Source organism: Mercenaria mercenaria, chromosome 9, assembly GCF_021730395.1.
Source record: "Mercenaria mercenaria strain notata chromosome 9, MADL_Memer_1, whole genome shotgun sequence".
NCBI classification, from domain to species: domain Eukaryota; kingdom Metazoa; phylum Mollusca; class Bivalvia; order Venerida; family Veneridae; genus Mercenaria; species Mercenaria mercenaria.
Genome location: NC_069369.1, coordinates 81914590 through 81939057, shown reverse-complemented (window position 1 = coordinate 81939057; position 24468 = coordinate 81914590). Strand labels below are relative to the sequence as shown.

Below are 24468 nucleotides of genomic sequence, written 5' to 3'. Positions count from 1 at the left end.
TCGTGCGATAATAAAGGTTAAGCCGAACGCTTGTTGAAATGAGTTGTTTGATTGGTTCAAATAAAACAATTGCGGAAATAAAAATAGTGATACTGGAAATCCGATTATACAAGTGGGCAGCTATCGGACCTTCCTTCGAGTATAGCCAGATTGACCGGTAACACCGGGAAAGGATATTCTTTCTGTAAATAAATTATGTCTATAAATAAATTGTGGGGTTTCCGGCACACGTTATTGAATATTGTTTTAAGTCATAACATAAACTTACATCAACATTTTAAAGTGAATTAGGGAGACTATTTCAGAATTATATTGTAAGCCAGTTAATATGATCAAATATATAATTAAGAATTATTTGGATATTTGTATTCGAACACCAGTGTTACTTTCGTTATGATAAAGAAAGGTAAACGATTGCACTGTTATATGTATACATGTACTATAAGCGCGATCATAAAATAACTACTTTACAAATACATGTCAAGTGTGTTATGAATGTTTTATAAATTAGGATAACATGTCAGCTGACTCCACACGTCGTTATTTCTTGTTTTCTATGAGCCGTAATAGATATGTAAACACGTAAATGAAAAAAGAGGGGTTTTCTCAACGCATTTTTTTTCTTTTTTTAAAATACAATATCGGACACTTAAACATTAGGTCATGTTTTCGTTTGTGTCATTGGTTTAGCTCGCATATAATTGTCCTGTGCCTTCTGATCGTCCACCATCGGTTGCTTAGTAACACTCTAGAGGTCACAGTTTTGACCCATTTTTTATGACATTAGATCAGAATGTTTACTTTAATACAATCTCAGTAGAATTTGATACTGGAGCATCTGGTGTAAAACATGAATCACAAGACTTAATAAACAATAAAAAGCCTTGGCAACATTTTCTACATGAGAAGTGATAACAAAAGAAAAATGTATTTTTACGAAATCTAAGACAAGTAGTTCTAAACTAAAGTTTTAATTTCTGTGTTAGAAAACCAGGCCACTCCTTCATTTTATAGAAAACCCTTATTAACGTACATAAATACTTTTCATGAGAATGTTTCTTTTTATGAAATCTCCTATATCATAAAGATCTCAAAAATATATCGCTATGCAAACAATAGAAGAAAAAAATAACTCACTAAAGCCCACATTTTCTACGTGATTTACATGAACCTGGCCTGAATGTTTTGTTGGGGATTTTTTTTCAATATAGATCAAGATTGAAACTTCGTCACCTAGGTCTAAAACCTAGATCGTTAGATCTTAATATATTAAAATCTTTCCGCTCTGATCCCCATGAAAAAATGTGGGGCTGTTAAATGAATAAGTAACAAAACGATAATAGACCTTTACAATGGATACGTAAATGTAAAATGCAATGTAAATGTACAAAAAATTGCTCAAAAACAAATAATTGCAAACAAGGAGTGTGCTCTACCAACTGAGTTAACAAATGATCCAGTTCGCCATTCTTCCTCGAAATTGGCAGGTTCATGATATTGCAAGCGTCATAAGCCTGACCAAGTAACCATGCTATTGGCACACGTTACGCGCAAAATGTTACTGAAGGGAGAGAAATATGTGCAGTTAGTCAATGGCCCGACACGCACCCTACAGTAAGGGGACATTCCGGAGGTGTATAACATTGCAAATGTCTAAAGACTAACGAAGCATGCTTGCCGTGGTCCCACGATGTGACCGATATGGGTATGAGCCTCACTTGGGACGTTGAATTCTTAATGCGAGGAAGCAATCCAGCTGGCTTATGGAAGGTCGGTAGTTCTACCCAGGTGTCAGCCCGTGATGACATGATGCACGGAGGGACATCTGGGGGTCTTCCTCCACCACGAAAGACACCATTTACCTATAATAGTGTCGTGGCGACGTTAAACCCAATAAAACATTTCATTTAGCATAAATTTACCTGATTTACGATTGAAGATATAACATGGTGTATATTTATGGCGTAGATTACATGATACAGAAGTTTGTACCTAGTTTTCAGGTTGTAATATACTTTAATACTTTAAACTTGATCTGATCTACATACTTTCAAAATTTAGATGACATTTAAGGCGAATTTTAATCAGACTCTCTCATTAAAAAATTAGTATAATCTTCAGTTATTTTATTTTCCATGGTTGATGATATTTTGTATGCAAAGGTTGATGACATTTTGCAGTTGAGAATGTCTGTCACTACACCGAAAATGCCTTCAACAAATCCTGTCAAATCTGCGGAAACGGAGGACAAAACAGAGGTTGAATCTCTCGAGTTGCCGACAAAAGATCTTAATGTATCATCGGAATTAGGGGAACGGAACGAAGCTGAATCAGTCATACAATATTTCCTTGAAGCTTATAAGGGTTATATTGTTCAGTGTGTCGACCACAAAGATCTACTGTTTTATAAATACTTCTGCCGCGGTAAGTTTGTGTGTGTGTGTGTGTGTGTGTGTGTGTGTGTGTGTGTGTGCCCGTTTTGGGACATAATATGTGAAGGCGAGTGTATTTGTCTGTTCGTCTCTTCGTCTTACTTCGTGTCCGGAGCACCTTAAAAACCATTCAAGATATTGACATTAGGTGGTGATTAGGCATTATGAGAGTGTAGGGTCACAAAAGGAGCTCGAAGGTTAAATATGTCCTGTCCTGAAACTGGGAATGTAGGTTGGTGGTGATGAGACGATGTGCAGAGTTCAACAGCCCTCAGTACTCCCTTACCCGCACCCAACGTATATTAACCTCCGTCATTTGTTTCACTTTTACTTACTTGTGCCTTAGTATCCCGTCATCGTCGCCGCATAAAACCCCTTACATTCCCCTGCGTCGCAACCTATTACCCCATTAAACGCTACATTACACACCCATCCCTGTCCATAAAACCATGTACCTGTGTTTTTTGTTGTTTTTCTTTTTTGTTGTTTTTTATGCACATAATACACTGCCCGCAACACGTGTAATATTTGCTGATAATTAGATGCAGTAAATCCACACTACCGATACCTATTTCCCATTACGTGTCTAACTGATTGGTCAAATAAATTGTATACTCATTATTCAATATGGCTACGTGATAATGTTATGTCTGGTTCAAAACATCAAATCTGCTCAAGGTATTGATTAAAAAATAGAATTATATGTAGGTGGCGATAAGAGGATGAGCAGAGTGTCATAACCAGTTCAGTAGTTGAAATGTTACTGAGCTTAAACTTAACAAATAAAAACAAGGATGAAATATCCAACAGGGAAAGTCACGTTCCGTTCAAAAAACGCAGCTTTCCCAAACGCAAACCCAGCACGCGGACGGCACAGTGACAGTGTAAATAAAAGTTATCCCCGCCAGGTGAAACCCAATATACGCAAAGGCAACAGAATGCATGTAATGTAAAACACAAAAATGCTCTTGTATATTTATATAAATGCAATCCTTAAGAACCTAAAGCGCATGTACTAATGCCTTTGCAGAAGACAGAGCAAAAAGGGAAACAACACCCTTAAGGGCCAGACGACAGAAATCAAAATAGGTCAGTCCTGGTGGGATTTAAGAACTACCTATCATAGAGTCCTCCACCTGTTCCGTCAGACAATCAAAGAGGAAAGCGTAGCATTTAACTGTAAAAGGGCTGAACACCAAACATGCCGTGTGTCTCTAAGACGTAAATCTTTGTGTCCGAAGCATAGCTTACAAATTGTATTAAGGTATTGGTTACTTGCGATGAGACAATGTGCAAAGAGTATGAACCGGGTTTAAGGTCACAAATTGAACTCGTCAGAAGTCAAATCTGTTTGTCATAGTTAATGTCTGTAGCATAACCTAAAATCTATTCAAGGTTTTGACTTGACACTTGGAATATAGGTAGATTGTGATGAGACCATATGCATAATGCAACAACCCACATTAATTCCTCCACTACCTCTCCCCCGACCAAAATGCTTTAGATTCCTGTACCACGGCTACTCAAAACTCCTGACCGCCTCCGCTCTAGTCCATCCCTGTATTTAGTTTCTGCCAACTTTTAAATTATCCCAATGTTTTTTTTTATATACTGAATATGTACTCTTAAAATGTACCGTATAATATTTTGAAAGATTAGTTACATCGTTCTTTTTTGACATGAAGGACTATGTATTATTTACTATGAATTTAAATCGTACCAAATTTCAGTCAAATACTTTAAGTATTTTAAGATTATTTAACAGTTCTTTGTGCACTGTCAACCTTCTGTCTATACGCAACTGTACACTGTATTATATGCAAACATTTAGACAAAATAAACGTGCAGAGGCTCTAATTTGACGTTAAGTAAATGTTATTATATTGATAACGGCTAGCTGTGTGAAATCAGTAGTAAGGTGCATCTTAACCGTTATAGCAGACGAACAGCAAAGGCACGAAGGTCTGGGTCTCCACTCCTCCTCCCCTGTCAACTGCGGGTCAAACTATATAATCACTTTAAAACGAGATTACCATAATTTTTTGGCGATCATAGAACATGTTTTATCGCAATTTCAGCTTGTTTTAAAATTCACTTTTTTTTTACTATCAATGCTCTGAATACTAGAACATGGGAAAGAGAGAACTGACAATTGGAAACAATAGCCGGCTTAGCCTGTTATCAATCGACGCGTATGTAATCATTGATACTGGTCCTGACAACTGACACTCGAAATTCGATGAGAAATTGATAACTTTGATAAACTGGTCAATTTTTCTTCTAAGCAACAACTTCGAGCACCAAAATTAATACACTTTTAACTCCATTTTTAATGTATAATTACTACACCTGGACCGTTCGCTATGAAACGGTATTGAGACAAAAATTGAAGGTGGTATCGTTGCATTTACTATCCAATAATTGAAAACTCATATCTTCTCCGTTAGTCTATGTTATTCATCATGTTTTTCGGTCATGCCACAATTCACTATATTTGTTAATGGCAAACTTGCATCCTGCCTTCCACCATAGATACTAATGGATTTCGCGATGTGTTAAACGGCGATTGAGCATTTTCACAATTGCCATTTGTACAACTGAATAAACGTCGTTAAAAATCTAAAACATTCAAAAGAAATAACCTTTTATCAGAAGCAAGGAAATACACGAGCTTTCATAGTAAAGTCATGGTTTTCTCGTGCTGAAACCCGACATATACCATGATAACTTGACGCTAAACTTGTAATAGTATCTTATTACTAGCTAGTATCTTAGGGGCCGATCATTTGATATTCCGGGGATGGGCTGGGATTTTATTTCTTTGACAAAAATTCTCTGTCTTTGGAGTAGCTTTGGAAAAACATATAATATTCTGGCTTCAACATAATGGAAAAAAACTGACTCCCAAATCGCGGAAAAGAAGTCTGGCTCCAGGTCAGATTTTTTAAACAAATATTTCCATTACTCTGAAAGCCAGTTGCTTTTGAATTACTTTTAGATTTAATATTATATAGTAATGTGTGTGTGTCAGTACACAGTGCTTTTTTATTATTATTATTAAGGATGAGCAGCATTCCCATCAATGTTTAAATATTAAACACTGCAGAAGAGTGCAAGATTAATTGAAAGTATTAAAACTGTAAGGTGTAGTTTTGGCTGCATTATTTCAATATATGAACAGCGACTTTTACCGCATACACAGGCATCATAAGAGCAGGGGAGGATACCACCTTTTTAGTGTATATATGTTTCCACTTAAAGATAAGAATATATAGATAATTTTATCATAAAAGCTTACTAGAAGTCTTCATTTGTTACCACTTCTAGACCGGTTATATTACTAGAAAAAAATATCAGAACCTTAAACTAATTCCAACATGAAGTTTTATGGATGATTACATACATTGAAAAGGCTTGATGAAATGATTAAAAAAATAGACTTTTCCTTAAATATATAATACATTCATGCATCCTTAAAGGTGTTTCAGGTAGCAGGAAAATGCATCTTTTCATGTGCCATATTAAAAAAATATTCGACATCGGGAGGGGATACCCCTCCCAAACCCACACCATGTTGGGCCCCCCCGCCCCCCCCCCCCCCCCCCCAACAAAAAAAACCTGGACGTGGGTCTGGATTTATAATCTTTAGTTAAGTAAGGAGTACAGGAAACCAAAGCTAAACTCTGAAAATTAGGTAATATTTGAAGGCAGCTTTCTTTAGATTAAAGTATTGTAAGTTAACTTAAATAAAATCAATTGAACAGAATATTAGTATCATTTCTTTATTCACATGTATGCATTATATAATAAAGCAGTTCAAAAAGCATAAATAATTGTCGTAATTATTTGTGAATTTCTTGCAAATACTAATGATACCAAGTACCCCACCCATCTGCAGTAACACTGAGAATACATTTTTGTTGTATGAATCCCATATAAATGTGTTTTTTTTCTTGTTTCTGACTTTGAGATACACATGTATGATGTTCAAATCCTTTTACCTAACTCCAATGCCGACGAGTTTGTATTAGAAGTATGTATGTATATATTTGGTTAGATATTCTGTTCTGAATTTTGATTCTAACAAAGATGGTAAAATACTAAACATAGCCAGAAATAAATCTTGAAATATCTTTTTTTTCTTATATTCAAAGAAAACGTTTATGCTACAGTATACCATAGAAGAACAATACAGCATATGGTCTACAGTAATGGCTAAAATACGTACTAGAGGTTGCTTCAGAATTCCAAATGCAGTATCTCAAAAATGTTCCATGATTTTTTTATGTTTCATTCCCCTACATACTACTTATTCCATGTTGGAATTATTGAGCTGCTTGTACAATTCATATTTTTCCGGAGGTGGGAACATTCTCCCGTACTCCCCTGATTTATCCCCCAACATTAATGTTTGGCTAGCTATGCCCTTTATGGCTCAATTATCTTTTAGGTGTCACATTGCGCTTATGGATATATATATATATATATATGACAGTGCTCAAAAACTTCTTATTAAAAATATGATCAATAGACTTGCATTTAGCTATTTTATGTGTATTTATTAAAGCAAATTATTCGATACACAACTTATTTCTTTAACGTGCTTATTAGCTTTTGAGTAACAAAAACTATATATTTTGAAAAAAGAAATTATTTTTGTTTTTAAGTATTTAATATTAATCAAAACTCACAGGATTGTCATTGAGCATTTAAAGTTTTCCCATCTGTTGTGTTTGAATTAACTGGACTGGAGTAAAGGCCCATTTTGATTTAATCAAAAACATATATAATTATGTCCAAATGTATGTCGAAAATGTTTTATCTAGGGTTATAAGATGTTAAATTGTGCACTTGGAGTTTTGTTTGAGATTTCACGTCGTCGGACTAGAGATATGGCGTTTGACTTAACCAAAAATAAACATGAAAGGGCATAAAAGTTTGAATGATAAAACTTGGTTGGCCTAGAGTCAAGAAACATGCTAGAAATAATATTCAGCATGTGATGTTGTGCAACTGTGGTTTTGTTTAGAATTTCAATAGGTAAGACCAGAAATATGCCCTCGATTAAGTGAAAATTTGCATAAAGGGCATACCAGTTTGTATCGCATGTATGTCAAAAAGTGTTTGATTTCGAGTCATTAAACATTAGAAGCTTGTTATATGTGTTGTTGTGCATCTGATGCTCTGATAGAGATTTTCACTCAGCCAGACTATGGTTATGGTCCTTGCTATAGTAAATTCAAGTACTTAAAAGAATATTTATTTATTTATTTATTTATTTGGGTTTTACGGCGAACCAACACAGTATAGGTTACATGGCGCCAAACAGGACTACAAATTTTGGTTCCACATCTCATTTACACCGAAATAAAAACATGAGGTATGGAATCAAAATTTGCATACCTGCTGGAATCACAGAGTTACAGCAAAACCAGGTGTTAAGACCCTATTAGTCGCCTCTTACGATCATGCAAGGGTAAGGCAGTGGTTCCAATTCTTTTCATACACAGATCGTCCCAGAACCACATGGGGCATGTTGCATATTTATATCTTAAAACTGTTTGGCCTGGAGTCATGAAACCATGTTGGAATATTACTCAGCATGTGAATTTGTGCACATGAGTTCTTTTTTAATAAACCAAAACTAAGAGATTATAACATTACTTTCTTTATTTGAGAAATGTCACACCCAACGTTATGGTGCTAAGGTTGTTTCTTTTTCCTGAAAAGTTATATTTCGTGTTGTAAAAAATTGTGCTAAACGTAGAATTCTACATCAAAAGCATTACAAAATACTGTTCATTTCAATGCAGAAAAGAGGAAGCACTTCCGTGAAATTGCCGCCTTACAAAGCAAAGACAGTGTAACACATGAAATGATAGACACGATCCTTTCAATGGAGGATATTCCTGACAGATTTTCAGCACTTGTCGCACTATTTGAAGAAGAGTTCGGTAAGTGGTAAGCTTTCATTGCATTTGTAAAACGGTACTCGGATATGCACATTTGGACGTTTCCGTTTTCTGATCAGTTTTACCGCTTTTGCTTGTTAATCGGACATTTTAAAATTGCTGTTATGTTTACTTGCATTCTTCAATACGATTCTCGCACTTTTAACGTTGTACATCTTTCTTCAGAAAATGAAAAGGTTTTGCGTATTTTGAAAGGAGAAAAAATTCCATCGAATCGTAGTGAAAACAAAGAAAAAATACAGCGGGTGTGTATGAAAGAAATATGCGAAAACCTTCTCGTAACTGAAATTATTCCATACCTTATAAAAGATCGCCTGATTTCTGAATGCGAAGGAGAGTACCTTTTCAATATAGCGAAACGTGAAACACAGAGAGATGCTGTAATGGAGTTACTTCTAAAACTTCCATCAAGGCATCCAAATTGGTATGCAACATTCATATTATGTCTGATAGAATCAGGCCATCACCAACTAGCAGAAATGGTGGATAAAGAATTATATCAAAGTGAATCTGTTTTTCTGTAACTAACTTGCATAAGCACTGTTTATAAATTAGTAAATATATAGCATTCTTTCCATTCAAGTATCAGTCTAAGTCGTAGCGTTACAACAACTGAAGCTGAGTGCTTTCAAGTGTAGTTTTTAACCAGATGAATAAAATATTTCGAAAAAAAGTTATAATACAAGTGGATGCAGTCAAAGAAATAAGTTTTCGAAACTTTAAAAATTGTTGATGTGCATTGGTGTGCCTTATTTGCTGCCTTTAGTTGTATGTATATCATTATTTATTTATTTTTTTTAGAAATAATGAAAGATGACAGAAAACTGAATGACAACCTTGATGAAATGATGTCTTTAGGTATACTGTGTTATATCGTTTCGGTGACTTGTAGTGTTGTCAATTAAATAATAATATCTGTAGTTTTTTCTTTCTTTGCTTCTCTTTTTTGCATTTAATGCCGTTTAAAACATTTAAGAATTTGATATGGTCCTGTGCAATCGTTTGCAACCTTGAAATTGTAAAATTGTCACTGGATTGGAAAGTTAAATTCCTTCTTTATGTCATAGTTTTATGTAGTGTTCTTAAATATGTCATAGTTTATGCAGTGTGGAAAATTAAATTCTTACATAACGTCATATTTGAATGTGACATGAAATGCTACTAACCTGATATACACTCACCTTACCAATATGCATTTGTTTACATTATTTTTTTATTCTTTATTTTAATTCCACAAATCACTCATAAGTTTACAATTTGTCCTTGTAGTTTCAGTTATATTTTTTCATCATTAAATCGATTAACGATTAAAATGACCGAGTCATTGTAGTTTGGCATGGGAAATAGAATATTCATGTTCATTGACAAGAAGACGGTTCATTCAACGTTTCAGTTGTTTCGTAACATAGTTTAGAATCTTGTGTGATTATTTTATATTTTCGTCATATTTGAAAAGTTTCTGGTCCAATGAAGACATGTACATCATTTCCTGAATTCAGGCGTAGACTCAATTTGCAGCAGTGTTCAACTCAACAATCTACACCTCTAGGTAAGCCGACAAATTTCAAATTGAGTAATACAGATTATTTTGTAGTCAAGCAATGTTATTGTCAAAGGGGCTTCCTTATGCGTGCGCGCATGTGTGCTTATGCAGTTATGACATTAATAACTTACTTAAACTATCATAAATAAATAACCAGTTGACATGTATGGTCCTTGGCTTGACGTTTCGGTTTTGATTGAAATATGGACAGATGGTTATTTAAGACTAAGCCGCTTTACCTGTTTGATTTTCATCCTTGTTTTGTGCATTTAGACGAAAGTAAACTTATACCCGTCTGAACGCACAGTATCATTAATTTATTCTTATATTTATACTTTTATAATAGCTTGCCACAAAAAAAAGGTGTTTTGCTGTATATGCGTAGTAGAAAATCAAAATAAATGACAGAAGCAGGCAATCTATGATATAAATCAACGTGTTTGTTAGATTTGTTTAATATGTAATTAGTCTAGATGCGAAATGTGAAAATTACGTGAATATTTCACATTACGGAGATATCCTTTCCGCAGCCTTAACGTACTAAAACGTATTAGCGTCTGATGGCCCTTTCACGCTTCCGTAGAAACAACATTTATTACACGAAACTTATTTTGAAAATATTTCTGAAATGTCTTGGTCTGCAGCTCTCAAATACGGTTATATCTTACATCTGAGGCATATACTGACACTCTCAGACAACATCAAAAATGACATTTTAAGCGATTTGATGAACTTCCAAAACTATCAATGTACCCTTGGTCCGTTACGGACTCCTGTGGGATTTCTGTTTATACAGAGCTCAAATATTTTTTCATAGATTAAAAGCTGACATGCTGTACTAAAGCCCAGGTAACTATCTACGAATCAAAATGCGGCTTTCGTTTTCAAGTTTAGCATTTCTACTTTCATTTTATTTACTTCCGGAAGTAGCTGAAGGTCGAGTGACGTCATTTTCTGTGTTGTCAAAAACATACATATGCCTGGCGAGATTGCATAAATATGTGCTGGCCGTCCTAAGGATATGAAAGCCCGTACTCCAGCTTGTACAGACTAACGACAGATGATAACTTTATGCATATGAAATATGTTGTCAGACGGCTATGTTATTTTCCCCCGAAATAAACGTTTTTCTTCAAGGTACAGGCCGTATGAATGATAATGCTATTGATTGAGCTATGTAAGCATACCATACTTGAATACGTACTGGGTTGCCCAGTTAAAATCCAAAACACTTTCGTTAAAAACAGGTGATCCAGTCAAGTAGACTATCTGTGTAATTGGGACACAAGCTCTTGTTAACATTATTATAAGCTTTGCTGTGTCGGATCCAAATATTTTGTCTGATCGTTGTTCCGGTTGAATTTGATTAAACATGGAGTCTCTCTGTGTGTGTGTATGTGTGTGTGTGTGTGTGTGTGTGTGTACGTATGTGCTTGCGTGTTTAGAGTCTTTTTCAACTATGCCAGTCATATAAACGACGGTGTCTGCTTGTAGCATTGAACAGAATGAGTAACTTTATAGTGCTGCCTCACTTGAATATCACGCCGCAGACAAATGACATGATTGCCCCGACCATACAAATTATGACACCGCGCTGACCAGACTTATCTGTCCTTTTATAAACTATGTAGTAATGACACAGATGATGAATGAGTTTGAAAATAAGATGACCTGAACAATGATCAAACAAAGTCTACATCATTTTCATTTTTGTCGTGTTGGGCGACCACTGGAGTTTCCATATTTTCTGTAATTTTGATGGATTTACGTTAGATCATATTGCAGACTAATTAAACGGTTTTGAAACGCATGTAATTATAGAGGTTAAGAACAAGATATTAGTTCTTTTAATATTCTCTTTTTTTCTATTTTGATAGAAGTTGTGTCGCCTTTGGAAAATGATACGTTCGGTATTTTCTGGTAACCATAAACCAGGGTTCAATAAAGAATGTTTCGAAAAAAAAATTGTAACAGAATTCCTGTTGACATTTTTCATAAAACAAAATGCCAGCCAATACGAAGTCCTCTTCAAAGTAAGGTGACTACACCAGTTTCTGTGAAAGGATTATCAGTCGTAGATTATTGTATTACAGGCCATGGTGATATTTCACTTTTCTCTGATTTTTCTGTCACGCAGACTTTGTATTTGACCAGCCAGTGTGGTGATGTTAGACTTCTAGCACCCACAAGCTAGCACACCCTACCATTCTTTGAACAAATGGAAAATTGATTTTAGTACAGATTAACACTTGACTGCTGTTAAACAGAATAAATGAGATTCTCATAATACATATGATATATTTGAAGTAAAAGGTTTACATTGCACCTCCTACTTTCTTAAGTGAAAGAGATGTTGTTAATCAGGTGAACGACACTATTTCCAATCACAAAACGCAAACCGATATCGATAAAGTTTACGATGATTGGTGTAACATTTTAAAAAGTAACATTTATCAATCAATTCAACTTAAAAGCATTCACTGTAGCAGTAATAATAAAATCGCAGACCTGGCAAAGCCTGGTGGGATAATGCTTTAAACGACCTGTGGAACAGTGTTTGTACAGCAAACACCCCAGGGTGCGAGTTAAAGGAAATACCCTATACCTAGCAGATTATTTTCTCGAAACATAGATAATGTGTTCAGTGAACGTATAAAGATAAATGAATAACATTTCAAAGAACAACATGTGGAGAAAAATGCCTCATTTTACCACAATTGATCAATAGCGCGGCCGTCTGTAATAAATCGCTGTCCACCCATTAATTGTACAACAAGAACTTCTACATAGATAAGTAAATGTTGCATATTTTAAAACGCAGATTTTTTTCCGATAATGACTGAAATGCATAGCTTAAACGTTTAGGATAAGTTATAACACTTTATTATTTATAGTTTTGATATTTTTAGTTTGATATCATTTCGGGTATGCCCCTTTACGTTCGTTTTCCAGAACCGGCAAAATCACGGGAAAATCCTACTTGGCATCGATATCTTCTTGTAGGGGGTCATAGTTTTTGGTTTTCCTTTATCATTACATACGTGCATATCAATTAAAATGCGATTATGTGATTATTCAAATGCATAGGCCAAGTGAAATTTGAATTTTGATATCCGTTTTCAATGACTAGAAAACGCTTTTCATGTTTTACTTTAAGATGGTATTTTTAATGACATGTTAAAAAGATTAATTTATTTTATTGTTATCATCGTAGCAGAGCTGACGTTTTTTTCAGCCGAATACATGACTACAGTGGCATATAACTGCGGTCATGGAGTGTCTTACGGTATGGTAAATCTGTGGGCCTTGATATCTTAATTATTTTACACAGAATGGTCCTAAGGTGATCTTTTATCAAACATTTTTTAACTTTTTTTCATTTCTATTTTTTTTTTTTTAAACAACATGGCCACGACAGGGCGTGCTCTCTTTTTCCTATATATTCATACAGCGGAACTTCAATAATCATCTTACTAGAAAAATCTCATAAAATGCCTGGTTGAACTCTCGATTGGGCCAAACCAGGCAGCGTAAACCAATCTGTGGCCTCCTTTTATTTTGTCTTCTTTTTGCATTTCATTTCGCGTTTTCTAAAACTCTAAACTTCTTTTAGGAACGCAAAATAACCGAAAACAGTGTAATGGCTATCTTCAATAAATATCCAGTTGGTGTTTCCACCAATATACCAAGAAATAAATGGCTCATATCATATTATAATCTGTTACAGAGAACAGAGAAAGTCTTAAAGACAAGCCGTCTACGATGAGCCAATCAAAGAGCTCTCCAAATGATGAAAGGTCTGAAATTTTACTACACACTTATTACCTAATTTGTGTATATTTGTTAATTAATTATTCATAGGATAATCTGTAACATTTTTTTTTCATTTATGTTTAAGAAGTGTTGTTGGACCGAATTGTACCATTTCATTGTTTTAATTCAAGAGTTTGTAAGTGGATAATGGACAATGAAATTGGGACTCAATGTTTGGAGCCAGAGAGTGACCACAGGCAATCGAACGACAGACCCAGTAAAAACAAGAAATTTAAAAGAAAGCGAAACATTGAAAGAACTTTGTCCCTTGTACGAGACAGGTAGTTTGATAAATAACATATATTTGTATAAAATTATTTTGACAAATTTTGTGATGATACACATCACAGTTTATTGCGAAAAGAATTCACTTTATACATGTATGTCAAATTCTTTGCGCCTTATTAATGTACATTTTATGATCCTTTGGTAAGATAATAATGACATATACAACAGTTATACAGATGTAAAAGAAATGTCCACACAGCTAGGTAAATGGACATGGGACAAAAGTCGATGGACAATTATAATTTAAATAACTAATTTTAAATGTATACCTATTACTACAGATATTAATCTGAAATTCCGCACATTTATGTAAACGTTCTCTTTCTTATTAGCAGTCCTTTACATCAAGCTGGCTCTCATCAGGTTCATGGACGCTACCAGACCATGAATATTCCATTTAGTAACATGGGAGAGCTACAAAAAGAACTGCATGAGCAGACTCTCGTAAAGAAATTGCTAGAAAATCAAAGGTAGTTGCTTTACAGTATTTACCAGATCTGTCTGATTCGGCCATTATGCAACGATGAACTACGCATATGAATGCAAAACAAATAAGTAAGCATGGGGTTCCTTAATATGTGATCATTTTTTTTGCCTCAACCTAGTAAGGGCTAAGCGAAACCGGGTTTTTTTGTCAACGCGGTCCCAAGAGTTTGAAAAAGATCAGGCGGAAATGTTGCTTACCATTGCAAAATTTTCCAAAATCTTTTTTATGTTATCGCGCATGTAGTTTATGACGTCACAATGTTCGCAAGGCTCTTACATGCCTACCTGTGTAAGACATTGTTTTCCCTATCCATGGGGCAGCATGGAATGAAAAACCGAATCTAAGAAAGGTTTATCAGCCATGCTGTCCCGAGGGTCAAGAAAATACTTGTCTTTCACAGACAGTAATGTTAGATCTTAAGTTTTTTTTTTTTCATTTTGGTCCGTTTGGGCATCAGAATTGAATAGCACAGTGCATGAACAATAGAGCATGAACAGAAATCAGATTTAGATTTACAAACATAATGGGTTAAGACTTCTGTTAAATCCTACAAAAATAATCCTACAAAAAAGGACGGAGGGAGTGGAATTTTGTCTTGCGGCTTGCTTAGTCACGCCCTTTAAATATAGACTCTTGGTGCTCTGACCTCTGATTACCTTAGACTGGCCCTATTTAAATGTCATGCCTGATATAATCTGGTATGTTGTCAATAATGTTAGAGCCTTCCACAGTATTACACTTTCTTATCTAACTTGTAGAAAATATGGTAAACGCGAGGTTGGCATGCATTTAATGCATTTATCCCTCCATTTTCCTTTCTATAGGTTACTGACCATTCCCAGGCGGTGCTCCTGCTTTAAACGTGTTTTCCGTTACTCATTTTATGTTACGTATATTGTTGTGATTCTTTATTCATTCCACTCCCACCTCATCCCCTAATACCCCCTTGCATTTACGCCCCCTCTTCTTTTACTGGAGGTTATGTGCTCGCCATAATGTGCGTGCGTGCACGTCCATGTTGGTATGTTTTTGGTGATGAAGTGAGACTGCGCATTTTTCGAGCGTTGGTTTTCTGTTGAATATTCATTCTTGGTATTTCTACGCCTCCCAACAACCCTAACCCCTTTTCTATCCCTGACCCTTTTTGTACTTTGCATATAATCAAATCGCGCTGTTGTTGGATATTTAAGCAACCTGTCTGCTATATCTTTCTCCTACAGTTTCGTTTTTTGCGGACCTATTTTGCGATGCACGGCGCTCTGTACTTCCAGGAAATCTGCCCTAACCTTTTATTAACTTACACAAAATAAATCGGGACTTTTTTTATTTGCGTGACCGCAATAGATCAATGTTCCTTAAAACATTTATTTTAGTATAAAAAAATAAAAAAGCAAAACGGCTCCTCTTTAAAGTACCGAATGTGTACATCATGTTGTGTAAGATTCTTGTCGAAGCACTGTGCTACGATACTGATGTTGGGCAGCATCAAAGTATTAACCTCTATATATATATATGTGTGTGTGGTTTAAGGTTTGATGAAATAGAGCAAGGTTCAACTGATTTGTTAGAACTCGGCAGCATTGACAATCTGTGTGTTGACAATGACTGGAATATACAAATAGGAAGAAGTGAATCCGATCTTAGCAATATATGTGTAGAACTGACAAGAAATGAACCCCGTCGTATGGTAACGTATTTTGTACGAATACATTTTTGCTATGTTATCATTTACGTAATGTGCTTAAGGCATTAGTAGTGATTATGTATGCGAAATTGTAACTATTAGTATGTAACAGTAACAAAACATAAGATACCACCAATTTCAAGCGTCTTTGTTTGATCTCTAGATCAGGTCCGTTTTTTTCATAAAGCCTACAACGAAGACATCATGTAAAAGCTTTTGAGATCTTGAAGAACTCTATAAATATACCATTGCCACACATTGAAGATGTAATCATAAATGCGGGAAACTACATGTATCTACGAAAAGCACTGTTTAAAGTAACAAATAAATGAAAGTCTGTTAACATGTTTTCAGTCCTACCAAATATACTAATGCTTCTTCAGAGTTGCTTCCAAAATCAGGACCGTAAAAATGCCTTAGCTGATGAGGGTGTCCATTGAGTAAACACATTCAAAAGTACATTACTAAGACCAAAGACATTTTCCCATTTCATTATTTACAAATGTAATACACCTTTAGAGTAAGGATAATATGTATATATCCATTGGATTTAGAAATGAATATCACCCGAGGTGTTTTTGTCTTCTTGGTCTCTGGATCAAGTCATTGGAACGTGTGTCTGTATGTGGTTACATCTGGCCGGGTGATATTCAAAATATTTATCACGCCTTGATTGTGTTCAATAAAAATTCCAAAGGGGCTATGTGAATTTTACATACAGAGTGTTTACTCGGGGTTTAAGAATAAGAAATATAAACTAAACATCTTAATATGTAATGTCTGTAACGTGCCATGCTTTTTCACAATACCATATCACCCAGCACTGAACACTAGTCGGGATATCATCCCGGACCGCTGGCGTTGTAGTCCAGCCTGCTAACCACTGCGCCACTGTATGACTTTCTTTAAACAAACAATTAGGCCGAAAATCAGTATGATTTATTCTTTTCTGTGTATTTTGGAAAAATATATATAACAGAGTATACCTTTATCATTTATTCATTAAATACCTGTTAAACCCGCAGCAGTTACCTCCTATTGTCTTTCTGTATACTAGTTCTTCCTTTGATCAACATTTTTCTCACTTATCGGACAGAAAAATCTCTATTTTTAGAAATGCTGGAAAATCTTATCTCACATGGGTTATCCCACACTCTGTGACGGACTATTTCATGCACTGAATATACATATTATTTATGTAAAATAATTAAAAATCAGGTACCTTTATCTTTTCTCTCCGTTCCTTATAGTGTATTTCTCGATTCAAAATTCGTTACTTTATGATAAGAACGTACCGTTACGCTACAAACGATAAAACTAAAGCCGAACTTTGTTATTATGCGTCACTGAAATGTCATGACGTCACTTCTGCTTACGGACGTCAATTTCCCGCGTTTTAAATAGTTCCATATTTTCATACTTGTTTTCATTGTTTCTGTTGTGGTAAGTGAGAAATAGAATCCATCATTGGTGTTTGGTGAAGATCGAAAATCCCAGCCCTCTGGCTCACCGCTCAAGTCTTAAACTCGGCACAGCCTCGTTTAAGGCTTGAGCGGTGCGCCCTCGGGTTGGGATTTTCTGATCTTAACCGAAAACCAATGACAGAGTCTCTATATCTCGGTCAGAACCACATACTATATCCGTGGAGAACACAATACTAGATTCATGAAACCGTCTCATCTATTCTTTTGCTCTAGGAAATCAGTTTCGTTAAAATATTCTCAGGCTATTTTATTACAAATGTTTACTCTTACAATTTTATACGTCTAAATTGATTTGTAAACATCCAGCTTAAAATATGATTTGCTTTATTATCAGAATACAGCATTTTCATCTGGCACTGAGGCCAACGAAATTATAAGCGAAAGTACTGCTTCAGCATTGGAAGGGACTTCACAACAAAGTCGTGGACAGAAAAACAGTGATCAAAATAACGGAAACATTCCAAATGAAGGTAAAGACGTTTAATGTTGTATGTTAGGTCTTACTACTCATGAACAGACCCAGTCAAACCGAGTCTGCTATAGTCTTGCTTGGTTCCGTTCTATGTTTCTCAAGTATCTTCATACAGATTTCATTAACTATCACAAAATGAGTCTTTAAGTGTCGTATGACAGCTGTTAAAAAGTCTGCCCTTAATTGGACTCTGTATTGTTATACCTTATGATCCTTTGGGATCACGGATACATTCAGTTATTTTTTATGTAATTGGGCTGATTCCATTGAGGTCATATTGCGACGTTTTGGCTTTAATTAATGACGAAGAAAACCAAACCCCTAATTGCTCCTCTGGACACTAAATCTGGCACCTGGGTAGATTGCCTACCTTTTCAAATTAGTAGATGGTTTTCTCACATGACGGTCCAACCAGGGCTCGAACCAAAAGAGTTGACGTCCAAGTAATTGAAAGTAAGCAACCTTTTCCATAGGCCACGGCAGCCTATTGATATATTGTGTTTGCCGGTAGTTTTTAAAATATGATAGAGGGGTCTACTAACTTCGTATTTCCCGATACTGGCCATATAATGCTCTTAATAATATTATACATTTAAACAAGGCTTTTTTATCAGTTTAATTTGTTATTTTAAAAATTGAATTGTTCCAGTGGATCCAAAGACGATAAATAGCCTACTAGTTTGGATTTTGTCAGTTACGTATTGTTATACGCGCTTTACGAAAGGTACTAAACGCGAATATGTTCTATTCTCCGTGACTCAACTGGCCTGTCAAAATCTTGCATACTATTAGGGTTATATTGGGCTAGTTGCTGTATTGTTTGCATAAAATATAGAATACAAAATATGTGCTAACACTTATTCATCTGCTTTGTTATTATAGATCAGAAGTCCAACTTTCCAACCTTAAAACAGCTGTTCAGTGTGTCTTGTTTGCATCCAGTCAAGGTAATATTATTTCAGCTTTGTGACCAATATAATAAAAATATATTCATTATATTTGCAGGAAAATGGCCTAATACATGTTTCGAAAACCTTTTTCTGGCCTGTTCATAAGAGGTATTACTTAAAGTCATTGCTCTTGGATTTGCTACTTATATTTAGTTTTCTTTTGCACTATATTGTCTAATGTCTTCACAGCTTACTAAGAATTGAATAATGTATTATTTACATATTCAGCAGCAGTCATACTCGGTTTAGTACTCCCGTATTTTTGTTACGATATTTTCAATGCTCTCCAGGTACTATAGATTGTGTTTTGTGTGTACTCCTGAGTCATGTTCAACACTTCAAGGTATATGACTTCCAGTAGTCCAAACACCAGTCCATTCTCATCCGTTTCGGAAACGTCAATTACTTCAACCGTACACGGACCACCAATTTAAGAAAAACATCCCAGAGTACATTTTTTTTTTAATTAAATATGTAATATTGAATATCTCATCACAAAGTGAGAAAATGTTCACATTTTCACTCGCGCTTCGCGCTCATGAAAATATTTGAATTTCCTCATTTCTAAGTGAGATATGTTCCATATTCACTCAGAACAAACAAATATCCTCTATATAATATCAATTTTATATAATTGCCTTAAAATTTCATTTCCACGGTGTCAAACATGTGATAAATTAGCATATGCTAAAACATTATCATAATGGTTGTTATTATCATCATTATAATTTCATCACAGATAACAATGACTTTAAAAGAACACCCAGAATTGGATAAAGCAAGCAACCTTATTAACTGGATATCAAAAAGGGCAAAGGAGTTTGATGATGATATACTTGCACTGAAAGCTCACTACATTTCTACAGTCATACAAAAGGCTAAAGCCGAAAATATTGACGTTTGGATAAACAGGTTTGTAAAATTTAAAGAAAATTTCATATACATGTATGTTTTTCTAATGAACAGTTCTCGAAAGAAAATATCGAAGGATTGGATTCAGTGTCGTTATATTTTCTGGTCATTTGGGATTTTGGAATCCATTCAGTAACTGTGTAAATGTGTTTCGCTTAAGCCGGTGCTAGGGGGTGGGGGCGTGAGGACTATTGCACTCTCTATAACCTCTCATGAACAGATTAACTCAATCCGAGTCTATATTGCTTGTTTGCATTCTGTACTCCTGTGGGCTCTCTTTACAGATTTTATTGTATTATCTAAAGTGTGACTATCCTGTTGTTAGCTCACCTGAGCAGGTGAGTTTTTCTGATCGCTCGATGTCCGGCGTCCGTCGTCTGTCGTCTGTCGTCCGTCAACATTTAGCTTGTGTATGCGATAGAGGCTGTATTTTTCAACTGATCTTCATGAAATTTGGTCAGAATGATAACCTTGATAAAATCTAGGATAAGTTTGAAAATGGGTCATCTGGGGTCAAAAACTAGGTCACTAGGTCAAATCAAAGAAAAACCTTGTGTATGCGATAGAGGCTGTATTTTTCAACTGATCTTCATGAATTTTAGTCAGAATGATTACCTTGATGAAATCTAGGCTGAGTTTAAAAATGGGTCATCTGGGGTCAAAAACTAGGTCACTAGGTCAAATCGAAGAAAAACCTTGTGTATGCGATAGAGGCTGTATTTTTCAACTGATCTTCATGGAATTTAGTCAGAATGATAACCTTGATAAAATCTAGATTAAGTTTGAAGATGGGTCATCTGGGATCAAAAACTAGGTCACTAGGTCAAATCAAAGAAAAACCTTGTGTATGCGATAGAGGCTGTATTTGTCAACTGATCTTCATGAATTTTAGTCAGAATAATTGCCATGATAAAATCTAGGCCAAGTTCGAAAATGTAGGTCACAAATCTGGGGTCAAAAACTAGGTCACTAGGTTAAATCAAAGAAAAACCTTGTGTATGCGATAGAGGCTGTATTTTTCAATTGATCTTCATGAGTTTTTGTCAGAATGATTACCTTGATGAAATCTAGGGCGAGTTTGAAAATGGGTCATCTGGGTTCAAAAACTAGGTCACTAGGTCAAAACAAAGAAAAACCTTGTGTATGCGATAGAGGCTGTATTTTTCAACTGATCTTCATGAATTTTGGTCAGAATGATTATCTTGATGAAATCTAGGCCAAGTTCGAAAATGGGTCATCTGGGGTCAAAAACTAGGTCACTAGGTTAATTCAAGGAAAAACCTTGTGTATGCGATAGAGGCTGTATTTTTTAATTGATCTTCATGAAATTTGGTCAGAATGATTGTCTTGATAAAGTCTAGGCCGACTTCAAAAATGGGTCTTCTGGGATCAAAAAATAGGTCACTAGGTCAAATCAAAGAAAAACCTTGTGTATGCGATAGAGGCTGTATTTTTCAATTGATCTTCATGAATTTTAGTCAGAATGATTGCCTTGGTAAAATCTAAGGCAGGTTGGAATATGGGTCGTCTGGGTTCAAAAACTAGGTCACTAGGTCAAATCAAAGAAAAACCTTGTGTATGTGATAGAGGCTGTATTTTTCAAATGATCTTCATGAATTTTAGTCAGAGTGATTACCTTGATGAAATCTAGGTAAAATTAGATGACTGGTCGTCTGGTATCAAAAACTAGGTCACTAGGTCAAATCAAAGAAAAACCTTGTGTATGCGATAGAGGCTGTATTTTTCAATTGCTCTTCATAAAATTCGGTCAGAATGATTGCCTTGATGAAATCTAAGTCAAATTTGAATATTGGTCATCTGGCATCAAAAACTAGGTCACTAGGTCATATCAAATAAAATACTTGTTTAAACTCAAGTGTGTCCACATTTTTGGTCCAATTCTTATCAAAATTGGCCAGAATATATGGTTCCATGAAATCCCTAGGTCAAACATGTTTACACTGTTATGGTGTGTTTCTCGGGTGAGCGACCTAGGGCCATCTTGGCCCTCTTGTTTTCTGTCTTCTGTCTCATTTTTATTTATTACATCGCTATAAATGGAAAATATTTTGACGTTTAACTTTTTAAACCCCTACTAAAGTTTTCTAGAATATTTTACCTAGCTGACGAGGGTCCTGCAGACATAGTAATGGATGCATTTTAATATCATGTAAAGTTATTTTGAGCACTTTTGGATTTTCAAATTTGTTTCATTTATTAAGGACTTTTGACTGAGTTCAAACATGTCATATTCTGCGAATATTAAGCATGAATATATAATCGTTAAATATTCGTTAACAACATAGTAACAGTTGTTCCTTTACAGATTGCTCACAGGAAGGGAACCAGACGGGTATTATGAATGTCAAGATCAGTTGATACGACTTGCGTTGAATGAGTTTCCGTATAAAGAGTCTAGACACTTTCAGAGTATTTTCTCACAGCTGCAAACTTTACCAGTGGTGATCCAACTTTATTAGATCTTAAACATGCATTTTGTTATAAATAAGTCCTATACTTTTTGTTATACGAAATAGAATATGCTGTTAATATATAAGTATGTCATAATGGTCTTAGTTTTGCGTTTTTATAAAAAAAAAAAGTTATAAGGAAATATATTCAGAGATGTAGCATTTTTTGTGTTTATTGTTAAACTGTGATAAACAAACAGATGTTATTTTGAATTAATTGATGAAACATACGTCAATTTTATAACAGGGAGATGGACTTTCATCTTTAAAAACGTTAATTAAAGGCTTAACAGTGAAATTGTTATCTGTTGACGAAAATGTGACCTGTCCTACAAGCGACGATGCAAATATACCAGGAGTATCCGGTCCTTCAGAGGTTGATTTCGAAAAATATTTATATTCATATATATCAGAAGTTATTCGTTTTCGTAATTTCTTAGAGTAGACGATTAATTAACTCGAACCGGAGTTTTGTGTGTATTAACTTCCTCCAAGTCAAGATTAGAGATGCTGAAACACTGAATGCTTTTGAATGCCTGTTCAATCCCATAATTTTTTAAATATACTGATAAATTAATCATATATTTTTAAATGTTTATATCTATCTCCGTTTGTTTTATGTAGTTTATATCTGTACTCCTCTGAATGTGTATAGTAAAACAGTTTTGAACGTGTATATAAATGAAAAGAGTACTGTATAAATGTTGTTTTAATAATAATAATAATAATAATAGTGACTAGTTTTAATTGCTTTAATATTTTGATATACTTTTTATCTCTTATATTTCAGATTCACATCCCCGATACGACTAACCAGATATCATCCCTTGTTACGCACGCATGGCTTTGTAATTGTCCCACAGGTGATGAACCTCTTTTTGCTGAATTATTAGTGTATCTAGTCATAAGTGCATAACATTTCCAGAGATGTTTTCAGCGGGATTTATCGATATACATAGCTATATTTGTAAGACAACCATTCAATGCATAGTCCAAAGATTTGCTAGGAAGACCTTGAACCAATACTACGATATGCATATTTTTCCAACTCCTACCGAACGAAACCTTGCCATATTAGATACGGTTTACTTTTTCTACCTTCTAATACTAACTTAACTTGAGTTGTTTCTCTGAAAGCAGTGTTTTATTTTGCATTTTTGCAGAAAGAGGAGCATCGCTGCAATCTAAACCAGGAGTACGTTTAGAACATGTGACATCAAATAATCGAGAGTACCAATTAATCAAAGAGAAAATGGCAAAAGGGTGTAGAATTATCTGTGTAAGTTCCTGTCGTCTATAATGAAGTCCAATACGCCATGATGCAATAGGAAAATGCGTTTTATTTAGTTCAAACTATTGGAATATACTATATCGATAATCATATATAGGATAGTCGGACTTAAATTCCTAATAATAGTACACTAGCAGCTTGAAAAGTTTTAAATTTGCATGCCAAATGACAGAATTATTTTTTCAATTGATAATGTTTTAAGGCCTGAATTTTAAGGCCTAAGGGCAAGGTGTGATATATTATACAGTTGAAACTCGGTATCGCAAAGTCCAAGCAATCGAGCGTTTTTCTTCGAGATAACCGAAACTCGACTTCAAATGATATTTTGTGCACGTGTTTTCTGGACGGGACTTGAAAATGTATACGAGATAACCTGTATTTCGAGATAAACGAGATCGAGATGTCGAGTTTCAACTGTATTGTTAAAGATTTATGCCTATTTTGTATTTGTTAAATAGATACATAAGATTCGAAACGAAGCTTTACTTGAAAAGTATAAACAACAGAAAGGAATAATAAGTACAGAAAATGGTGGAAGTTCAAACGAGCAATATCTGTTTCACGAATCTACATTTATACAGACAACGCTAGAAAATGGGTTTGGGGTACTAAGTAGAGAGCAACTTGACAAAGGTAATAATATGAGATAATATCACGGGTCGACTTAGT

At 34.9% G+C, this 24468-nt stretch overlaps 1 protein-coding gene across 1 annotated transcript; it reads left to right on the top strand.

The window, feature by feature from the left end:
* Window positions 1-214: 214 nt before the first annotated feature.
* On the top strand, window positions 215-23808 carry LOC128559351 (uncharacterized). The gene is made up of 17 exons (XM_053550674.1): window positions 215-406; window positions 2181-2424; window positions 8246-8386; window positions 8570-8908; window positions 9206-9262; window positions 9861-9953; window positions 13675-13744; window positions 13892-14041; window positions 14381-14518; window positions 16066-16222; window positions 18038-18173; window positions 19058-19122; window positions 19865-20037; window positions 22364-22499; window positions 22756-22884; window positions 23299-23371; window positions 23672-23808. The coding sequence occupies exons 2-17, from the start codon at window positions 2187-2189 to the stop codon at window positions 23806-23808; spliced, it is 2232 nt and encodes a 743-aa protein (XP_053406649.1). The 5' UTR covers window positions 215-406; window positions 2181-2186.
* Window positions 23809-24468: the final 660 nt, after the last annotated feature.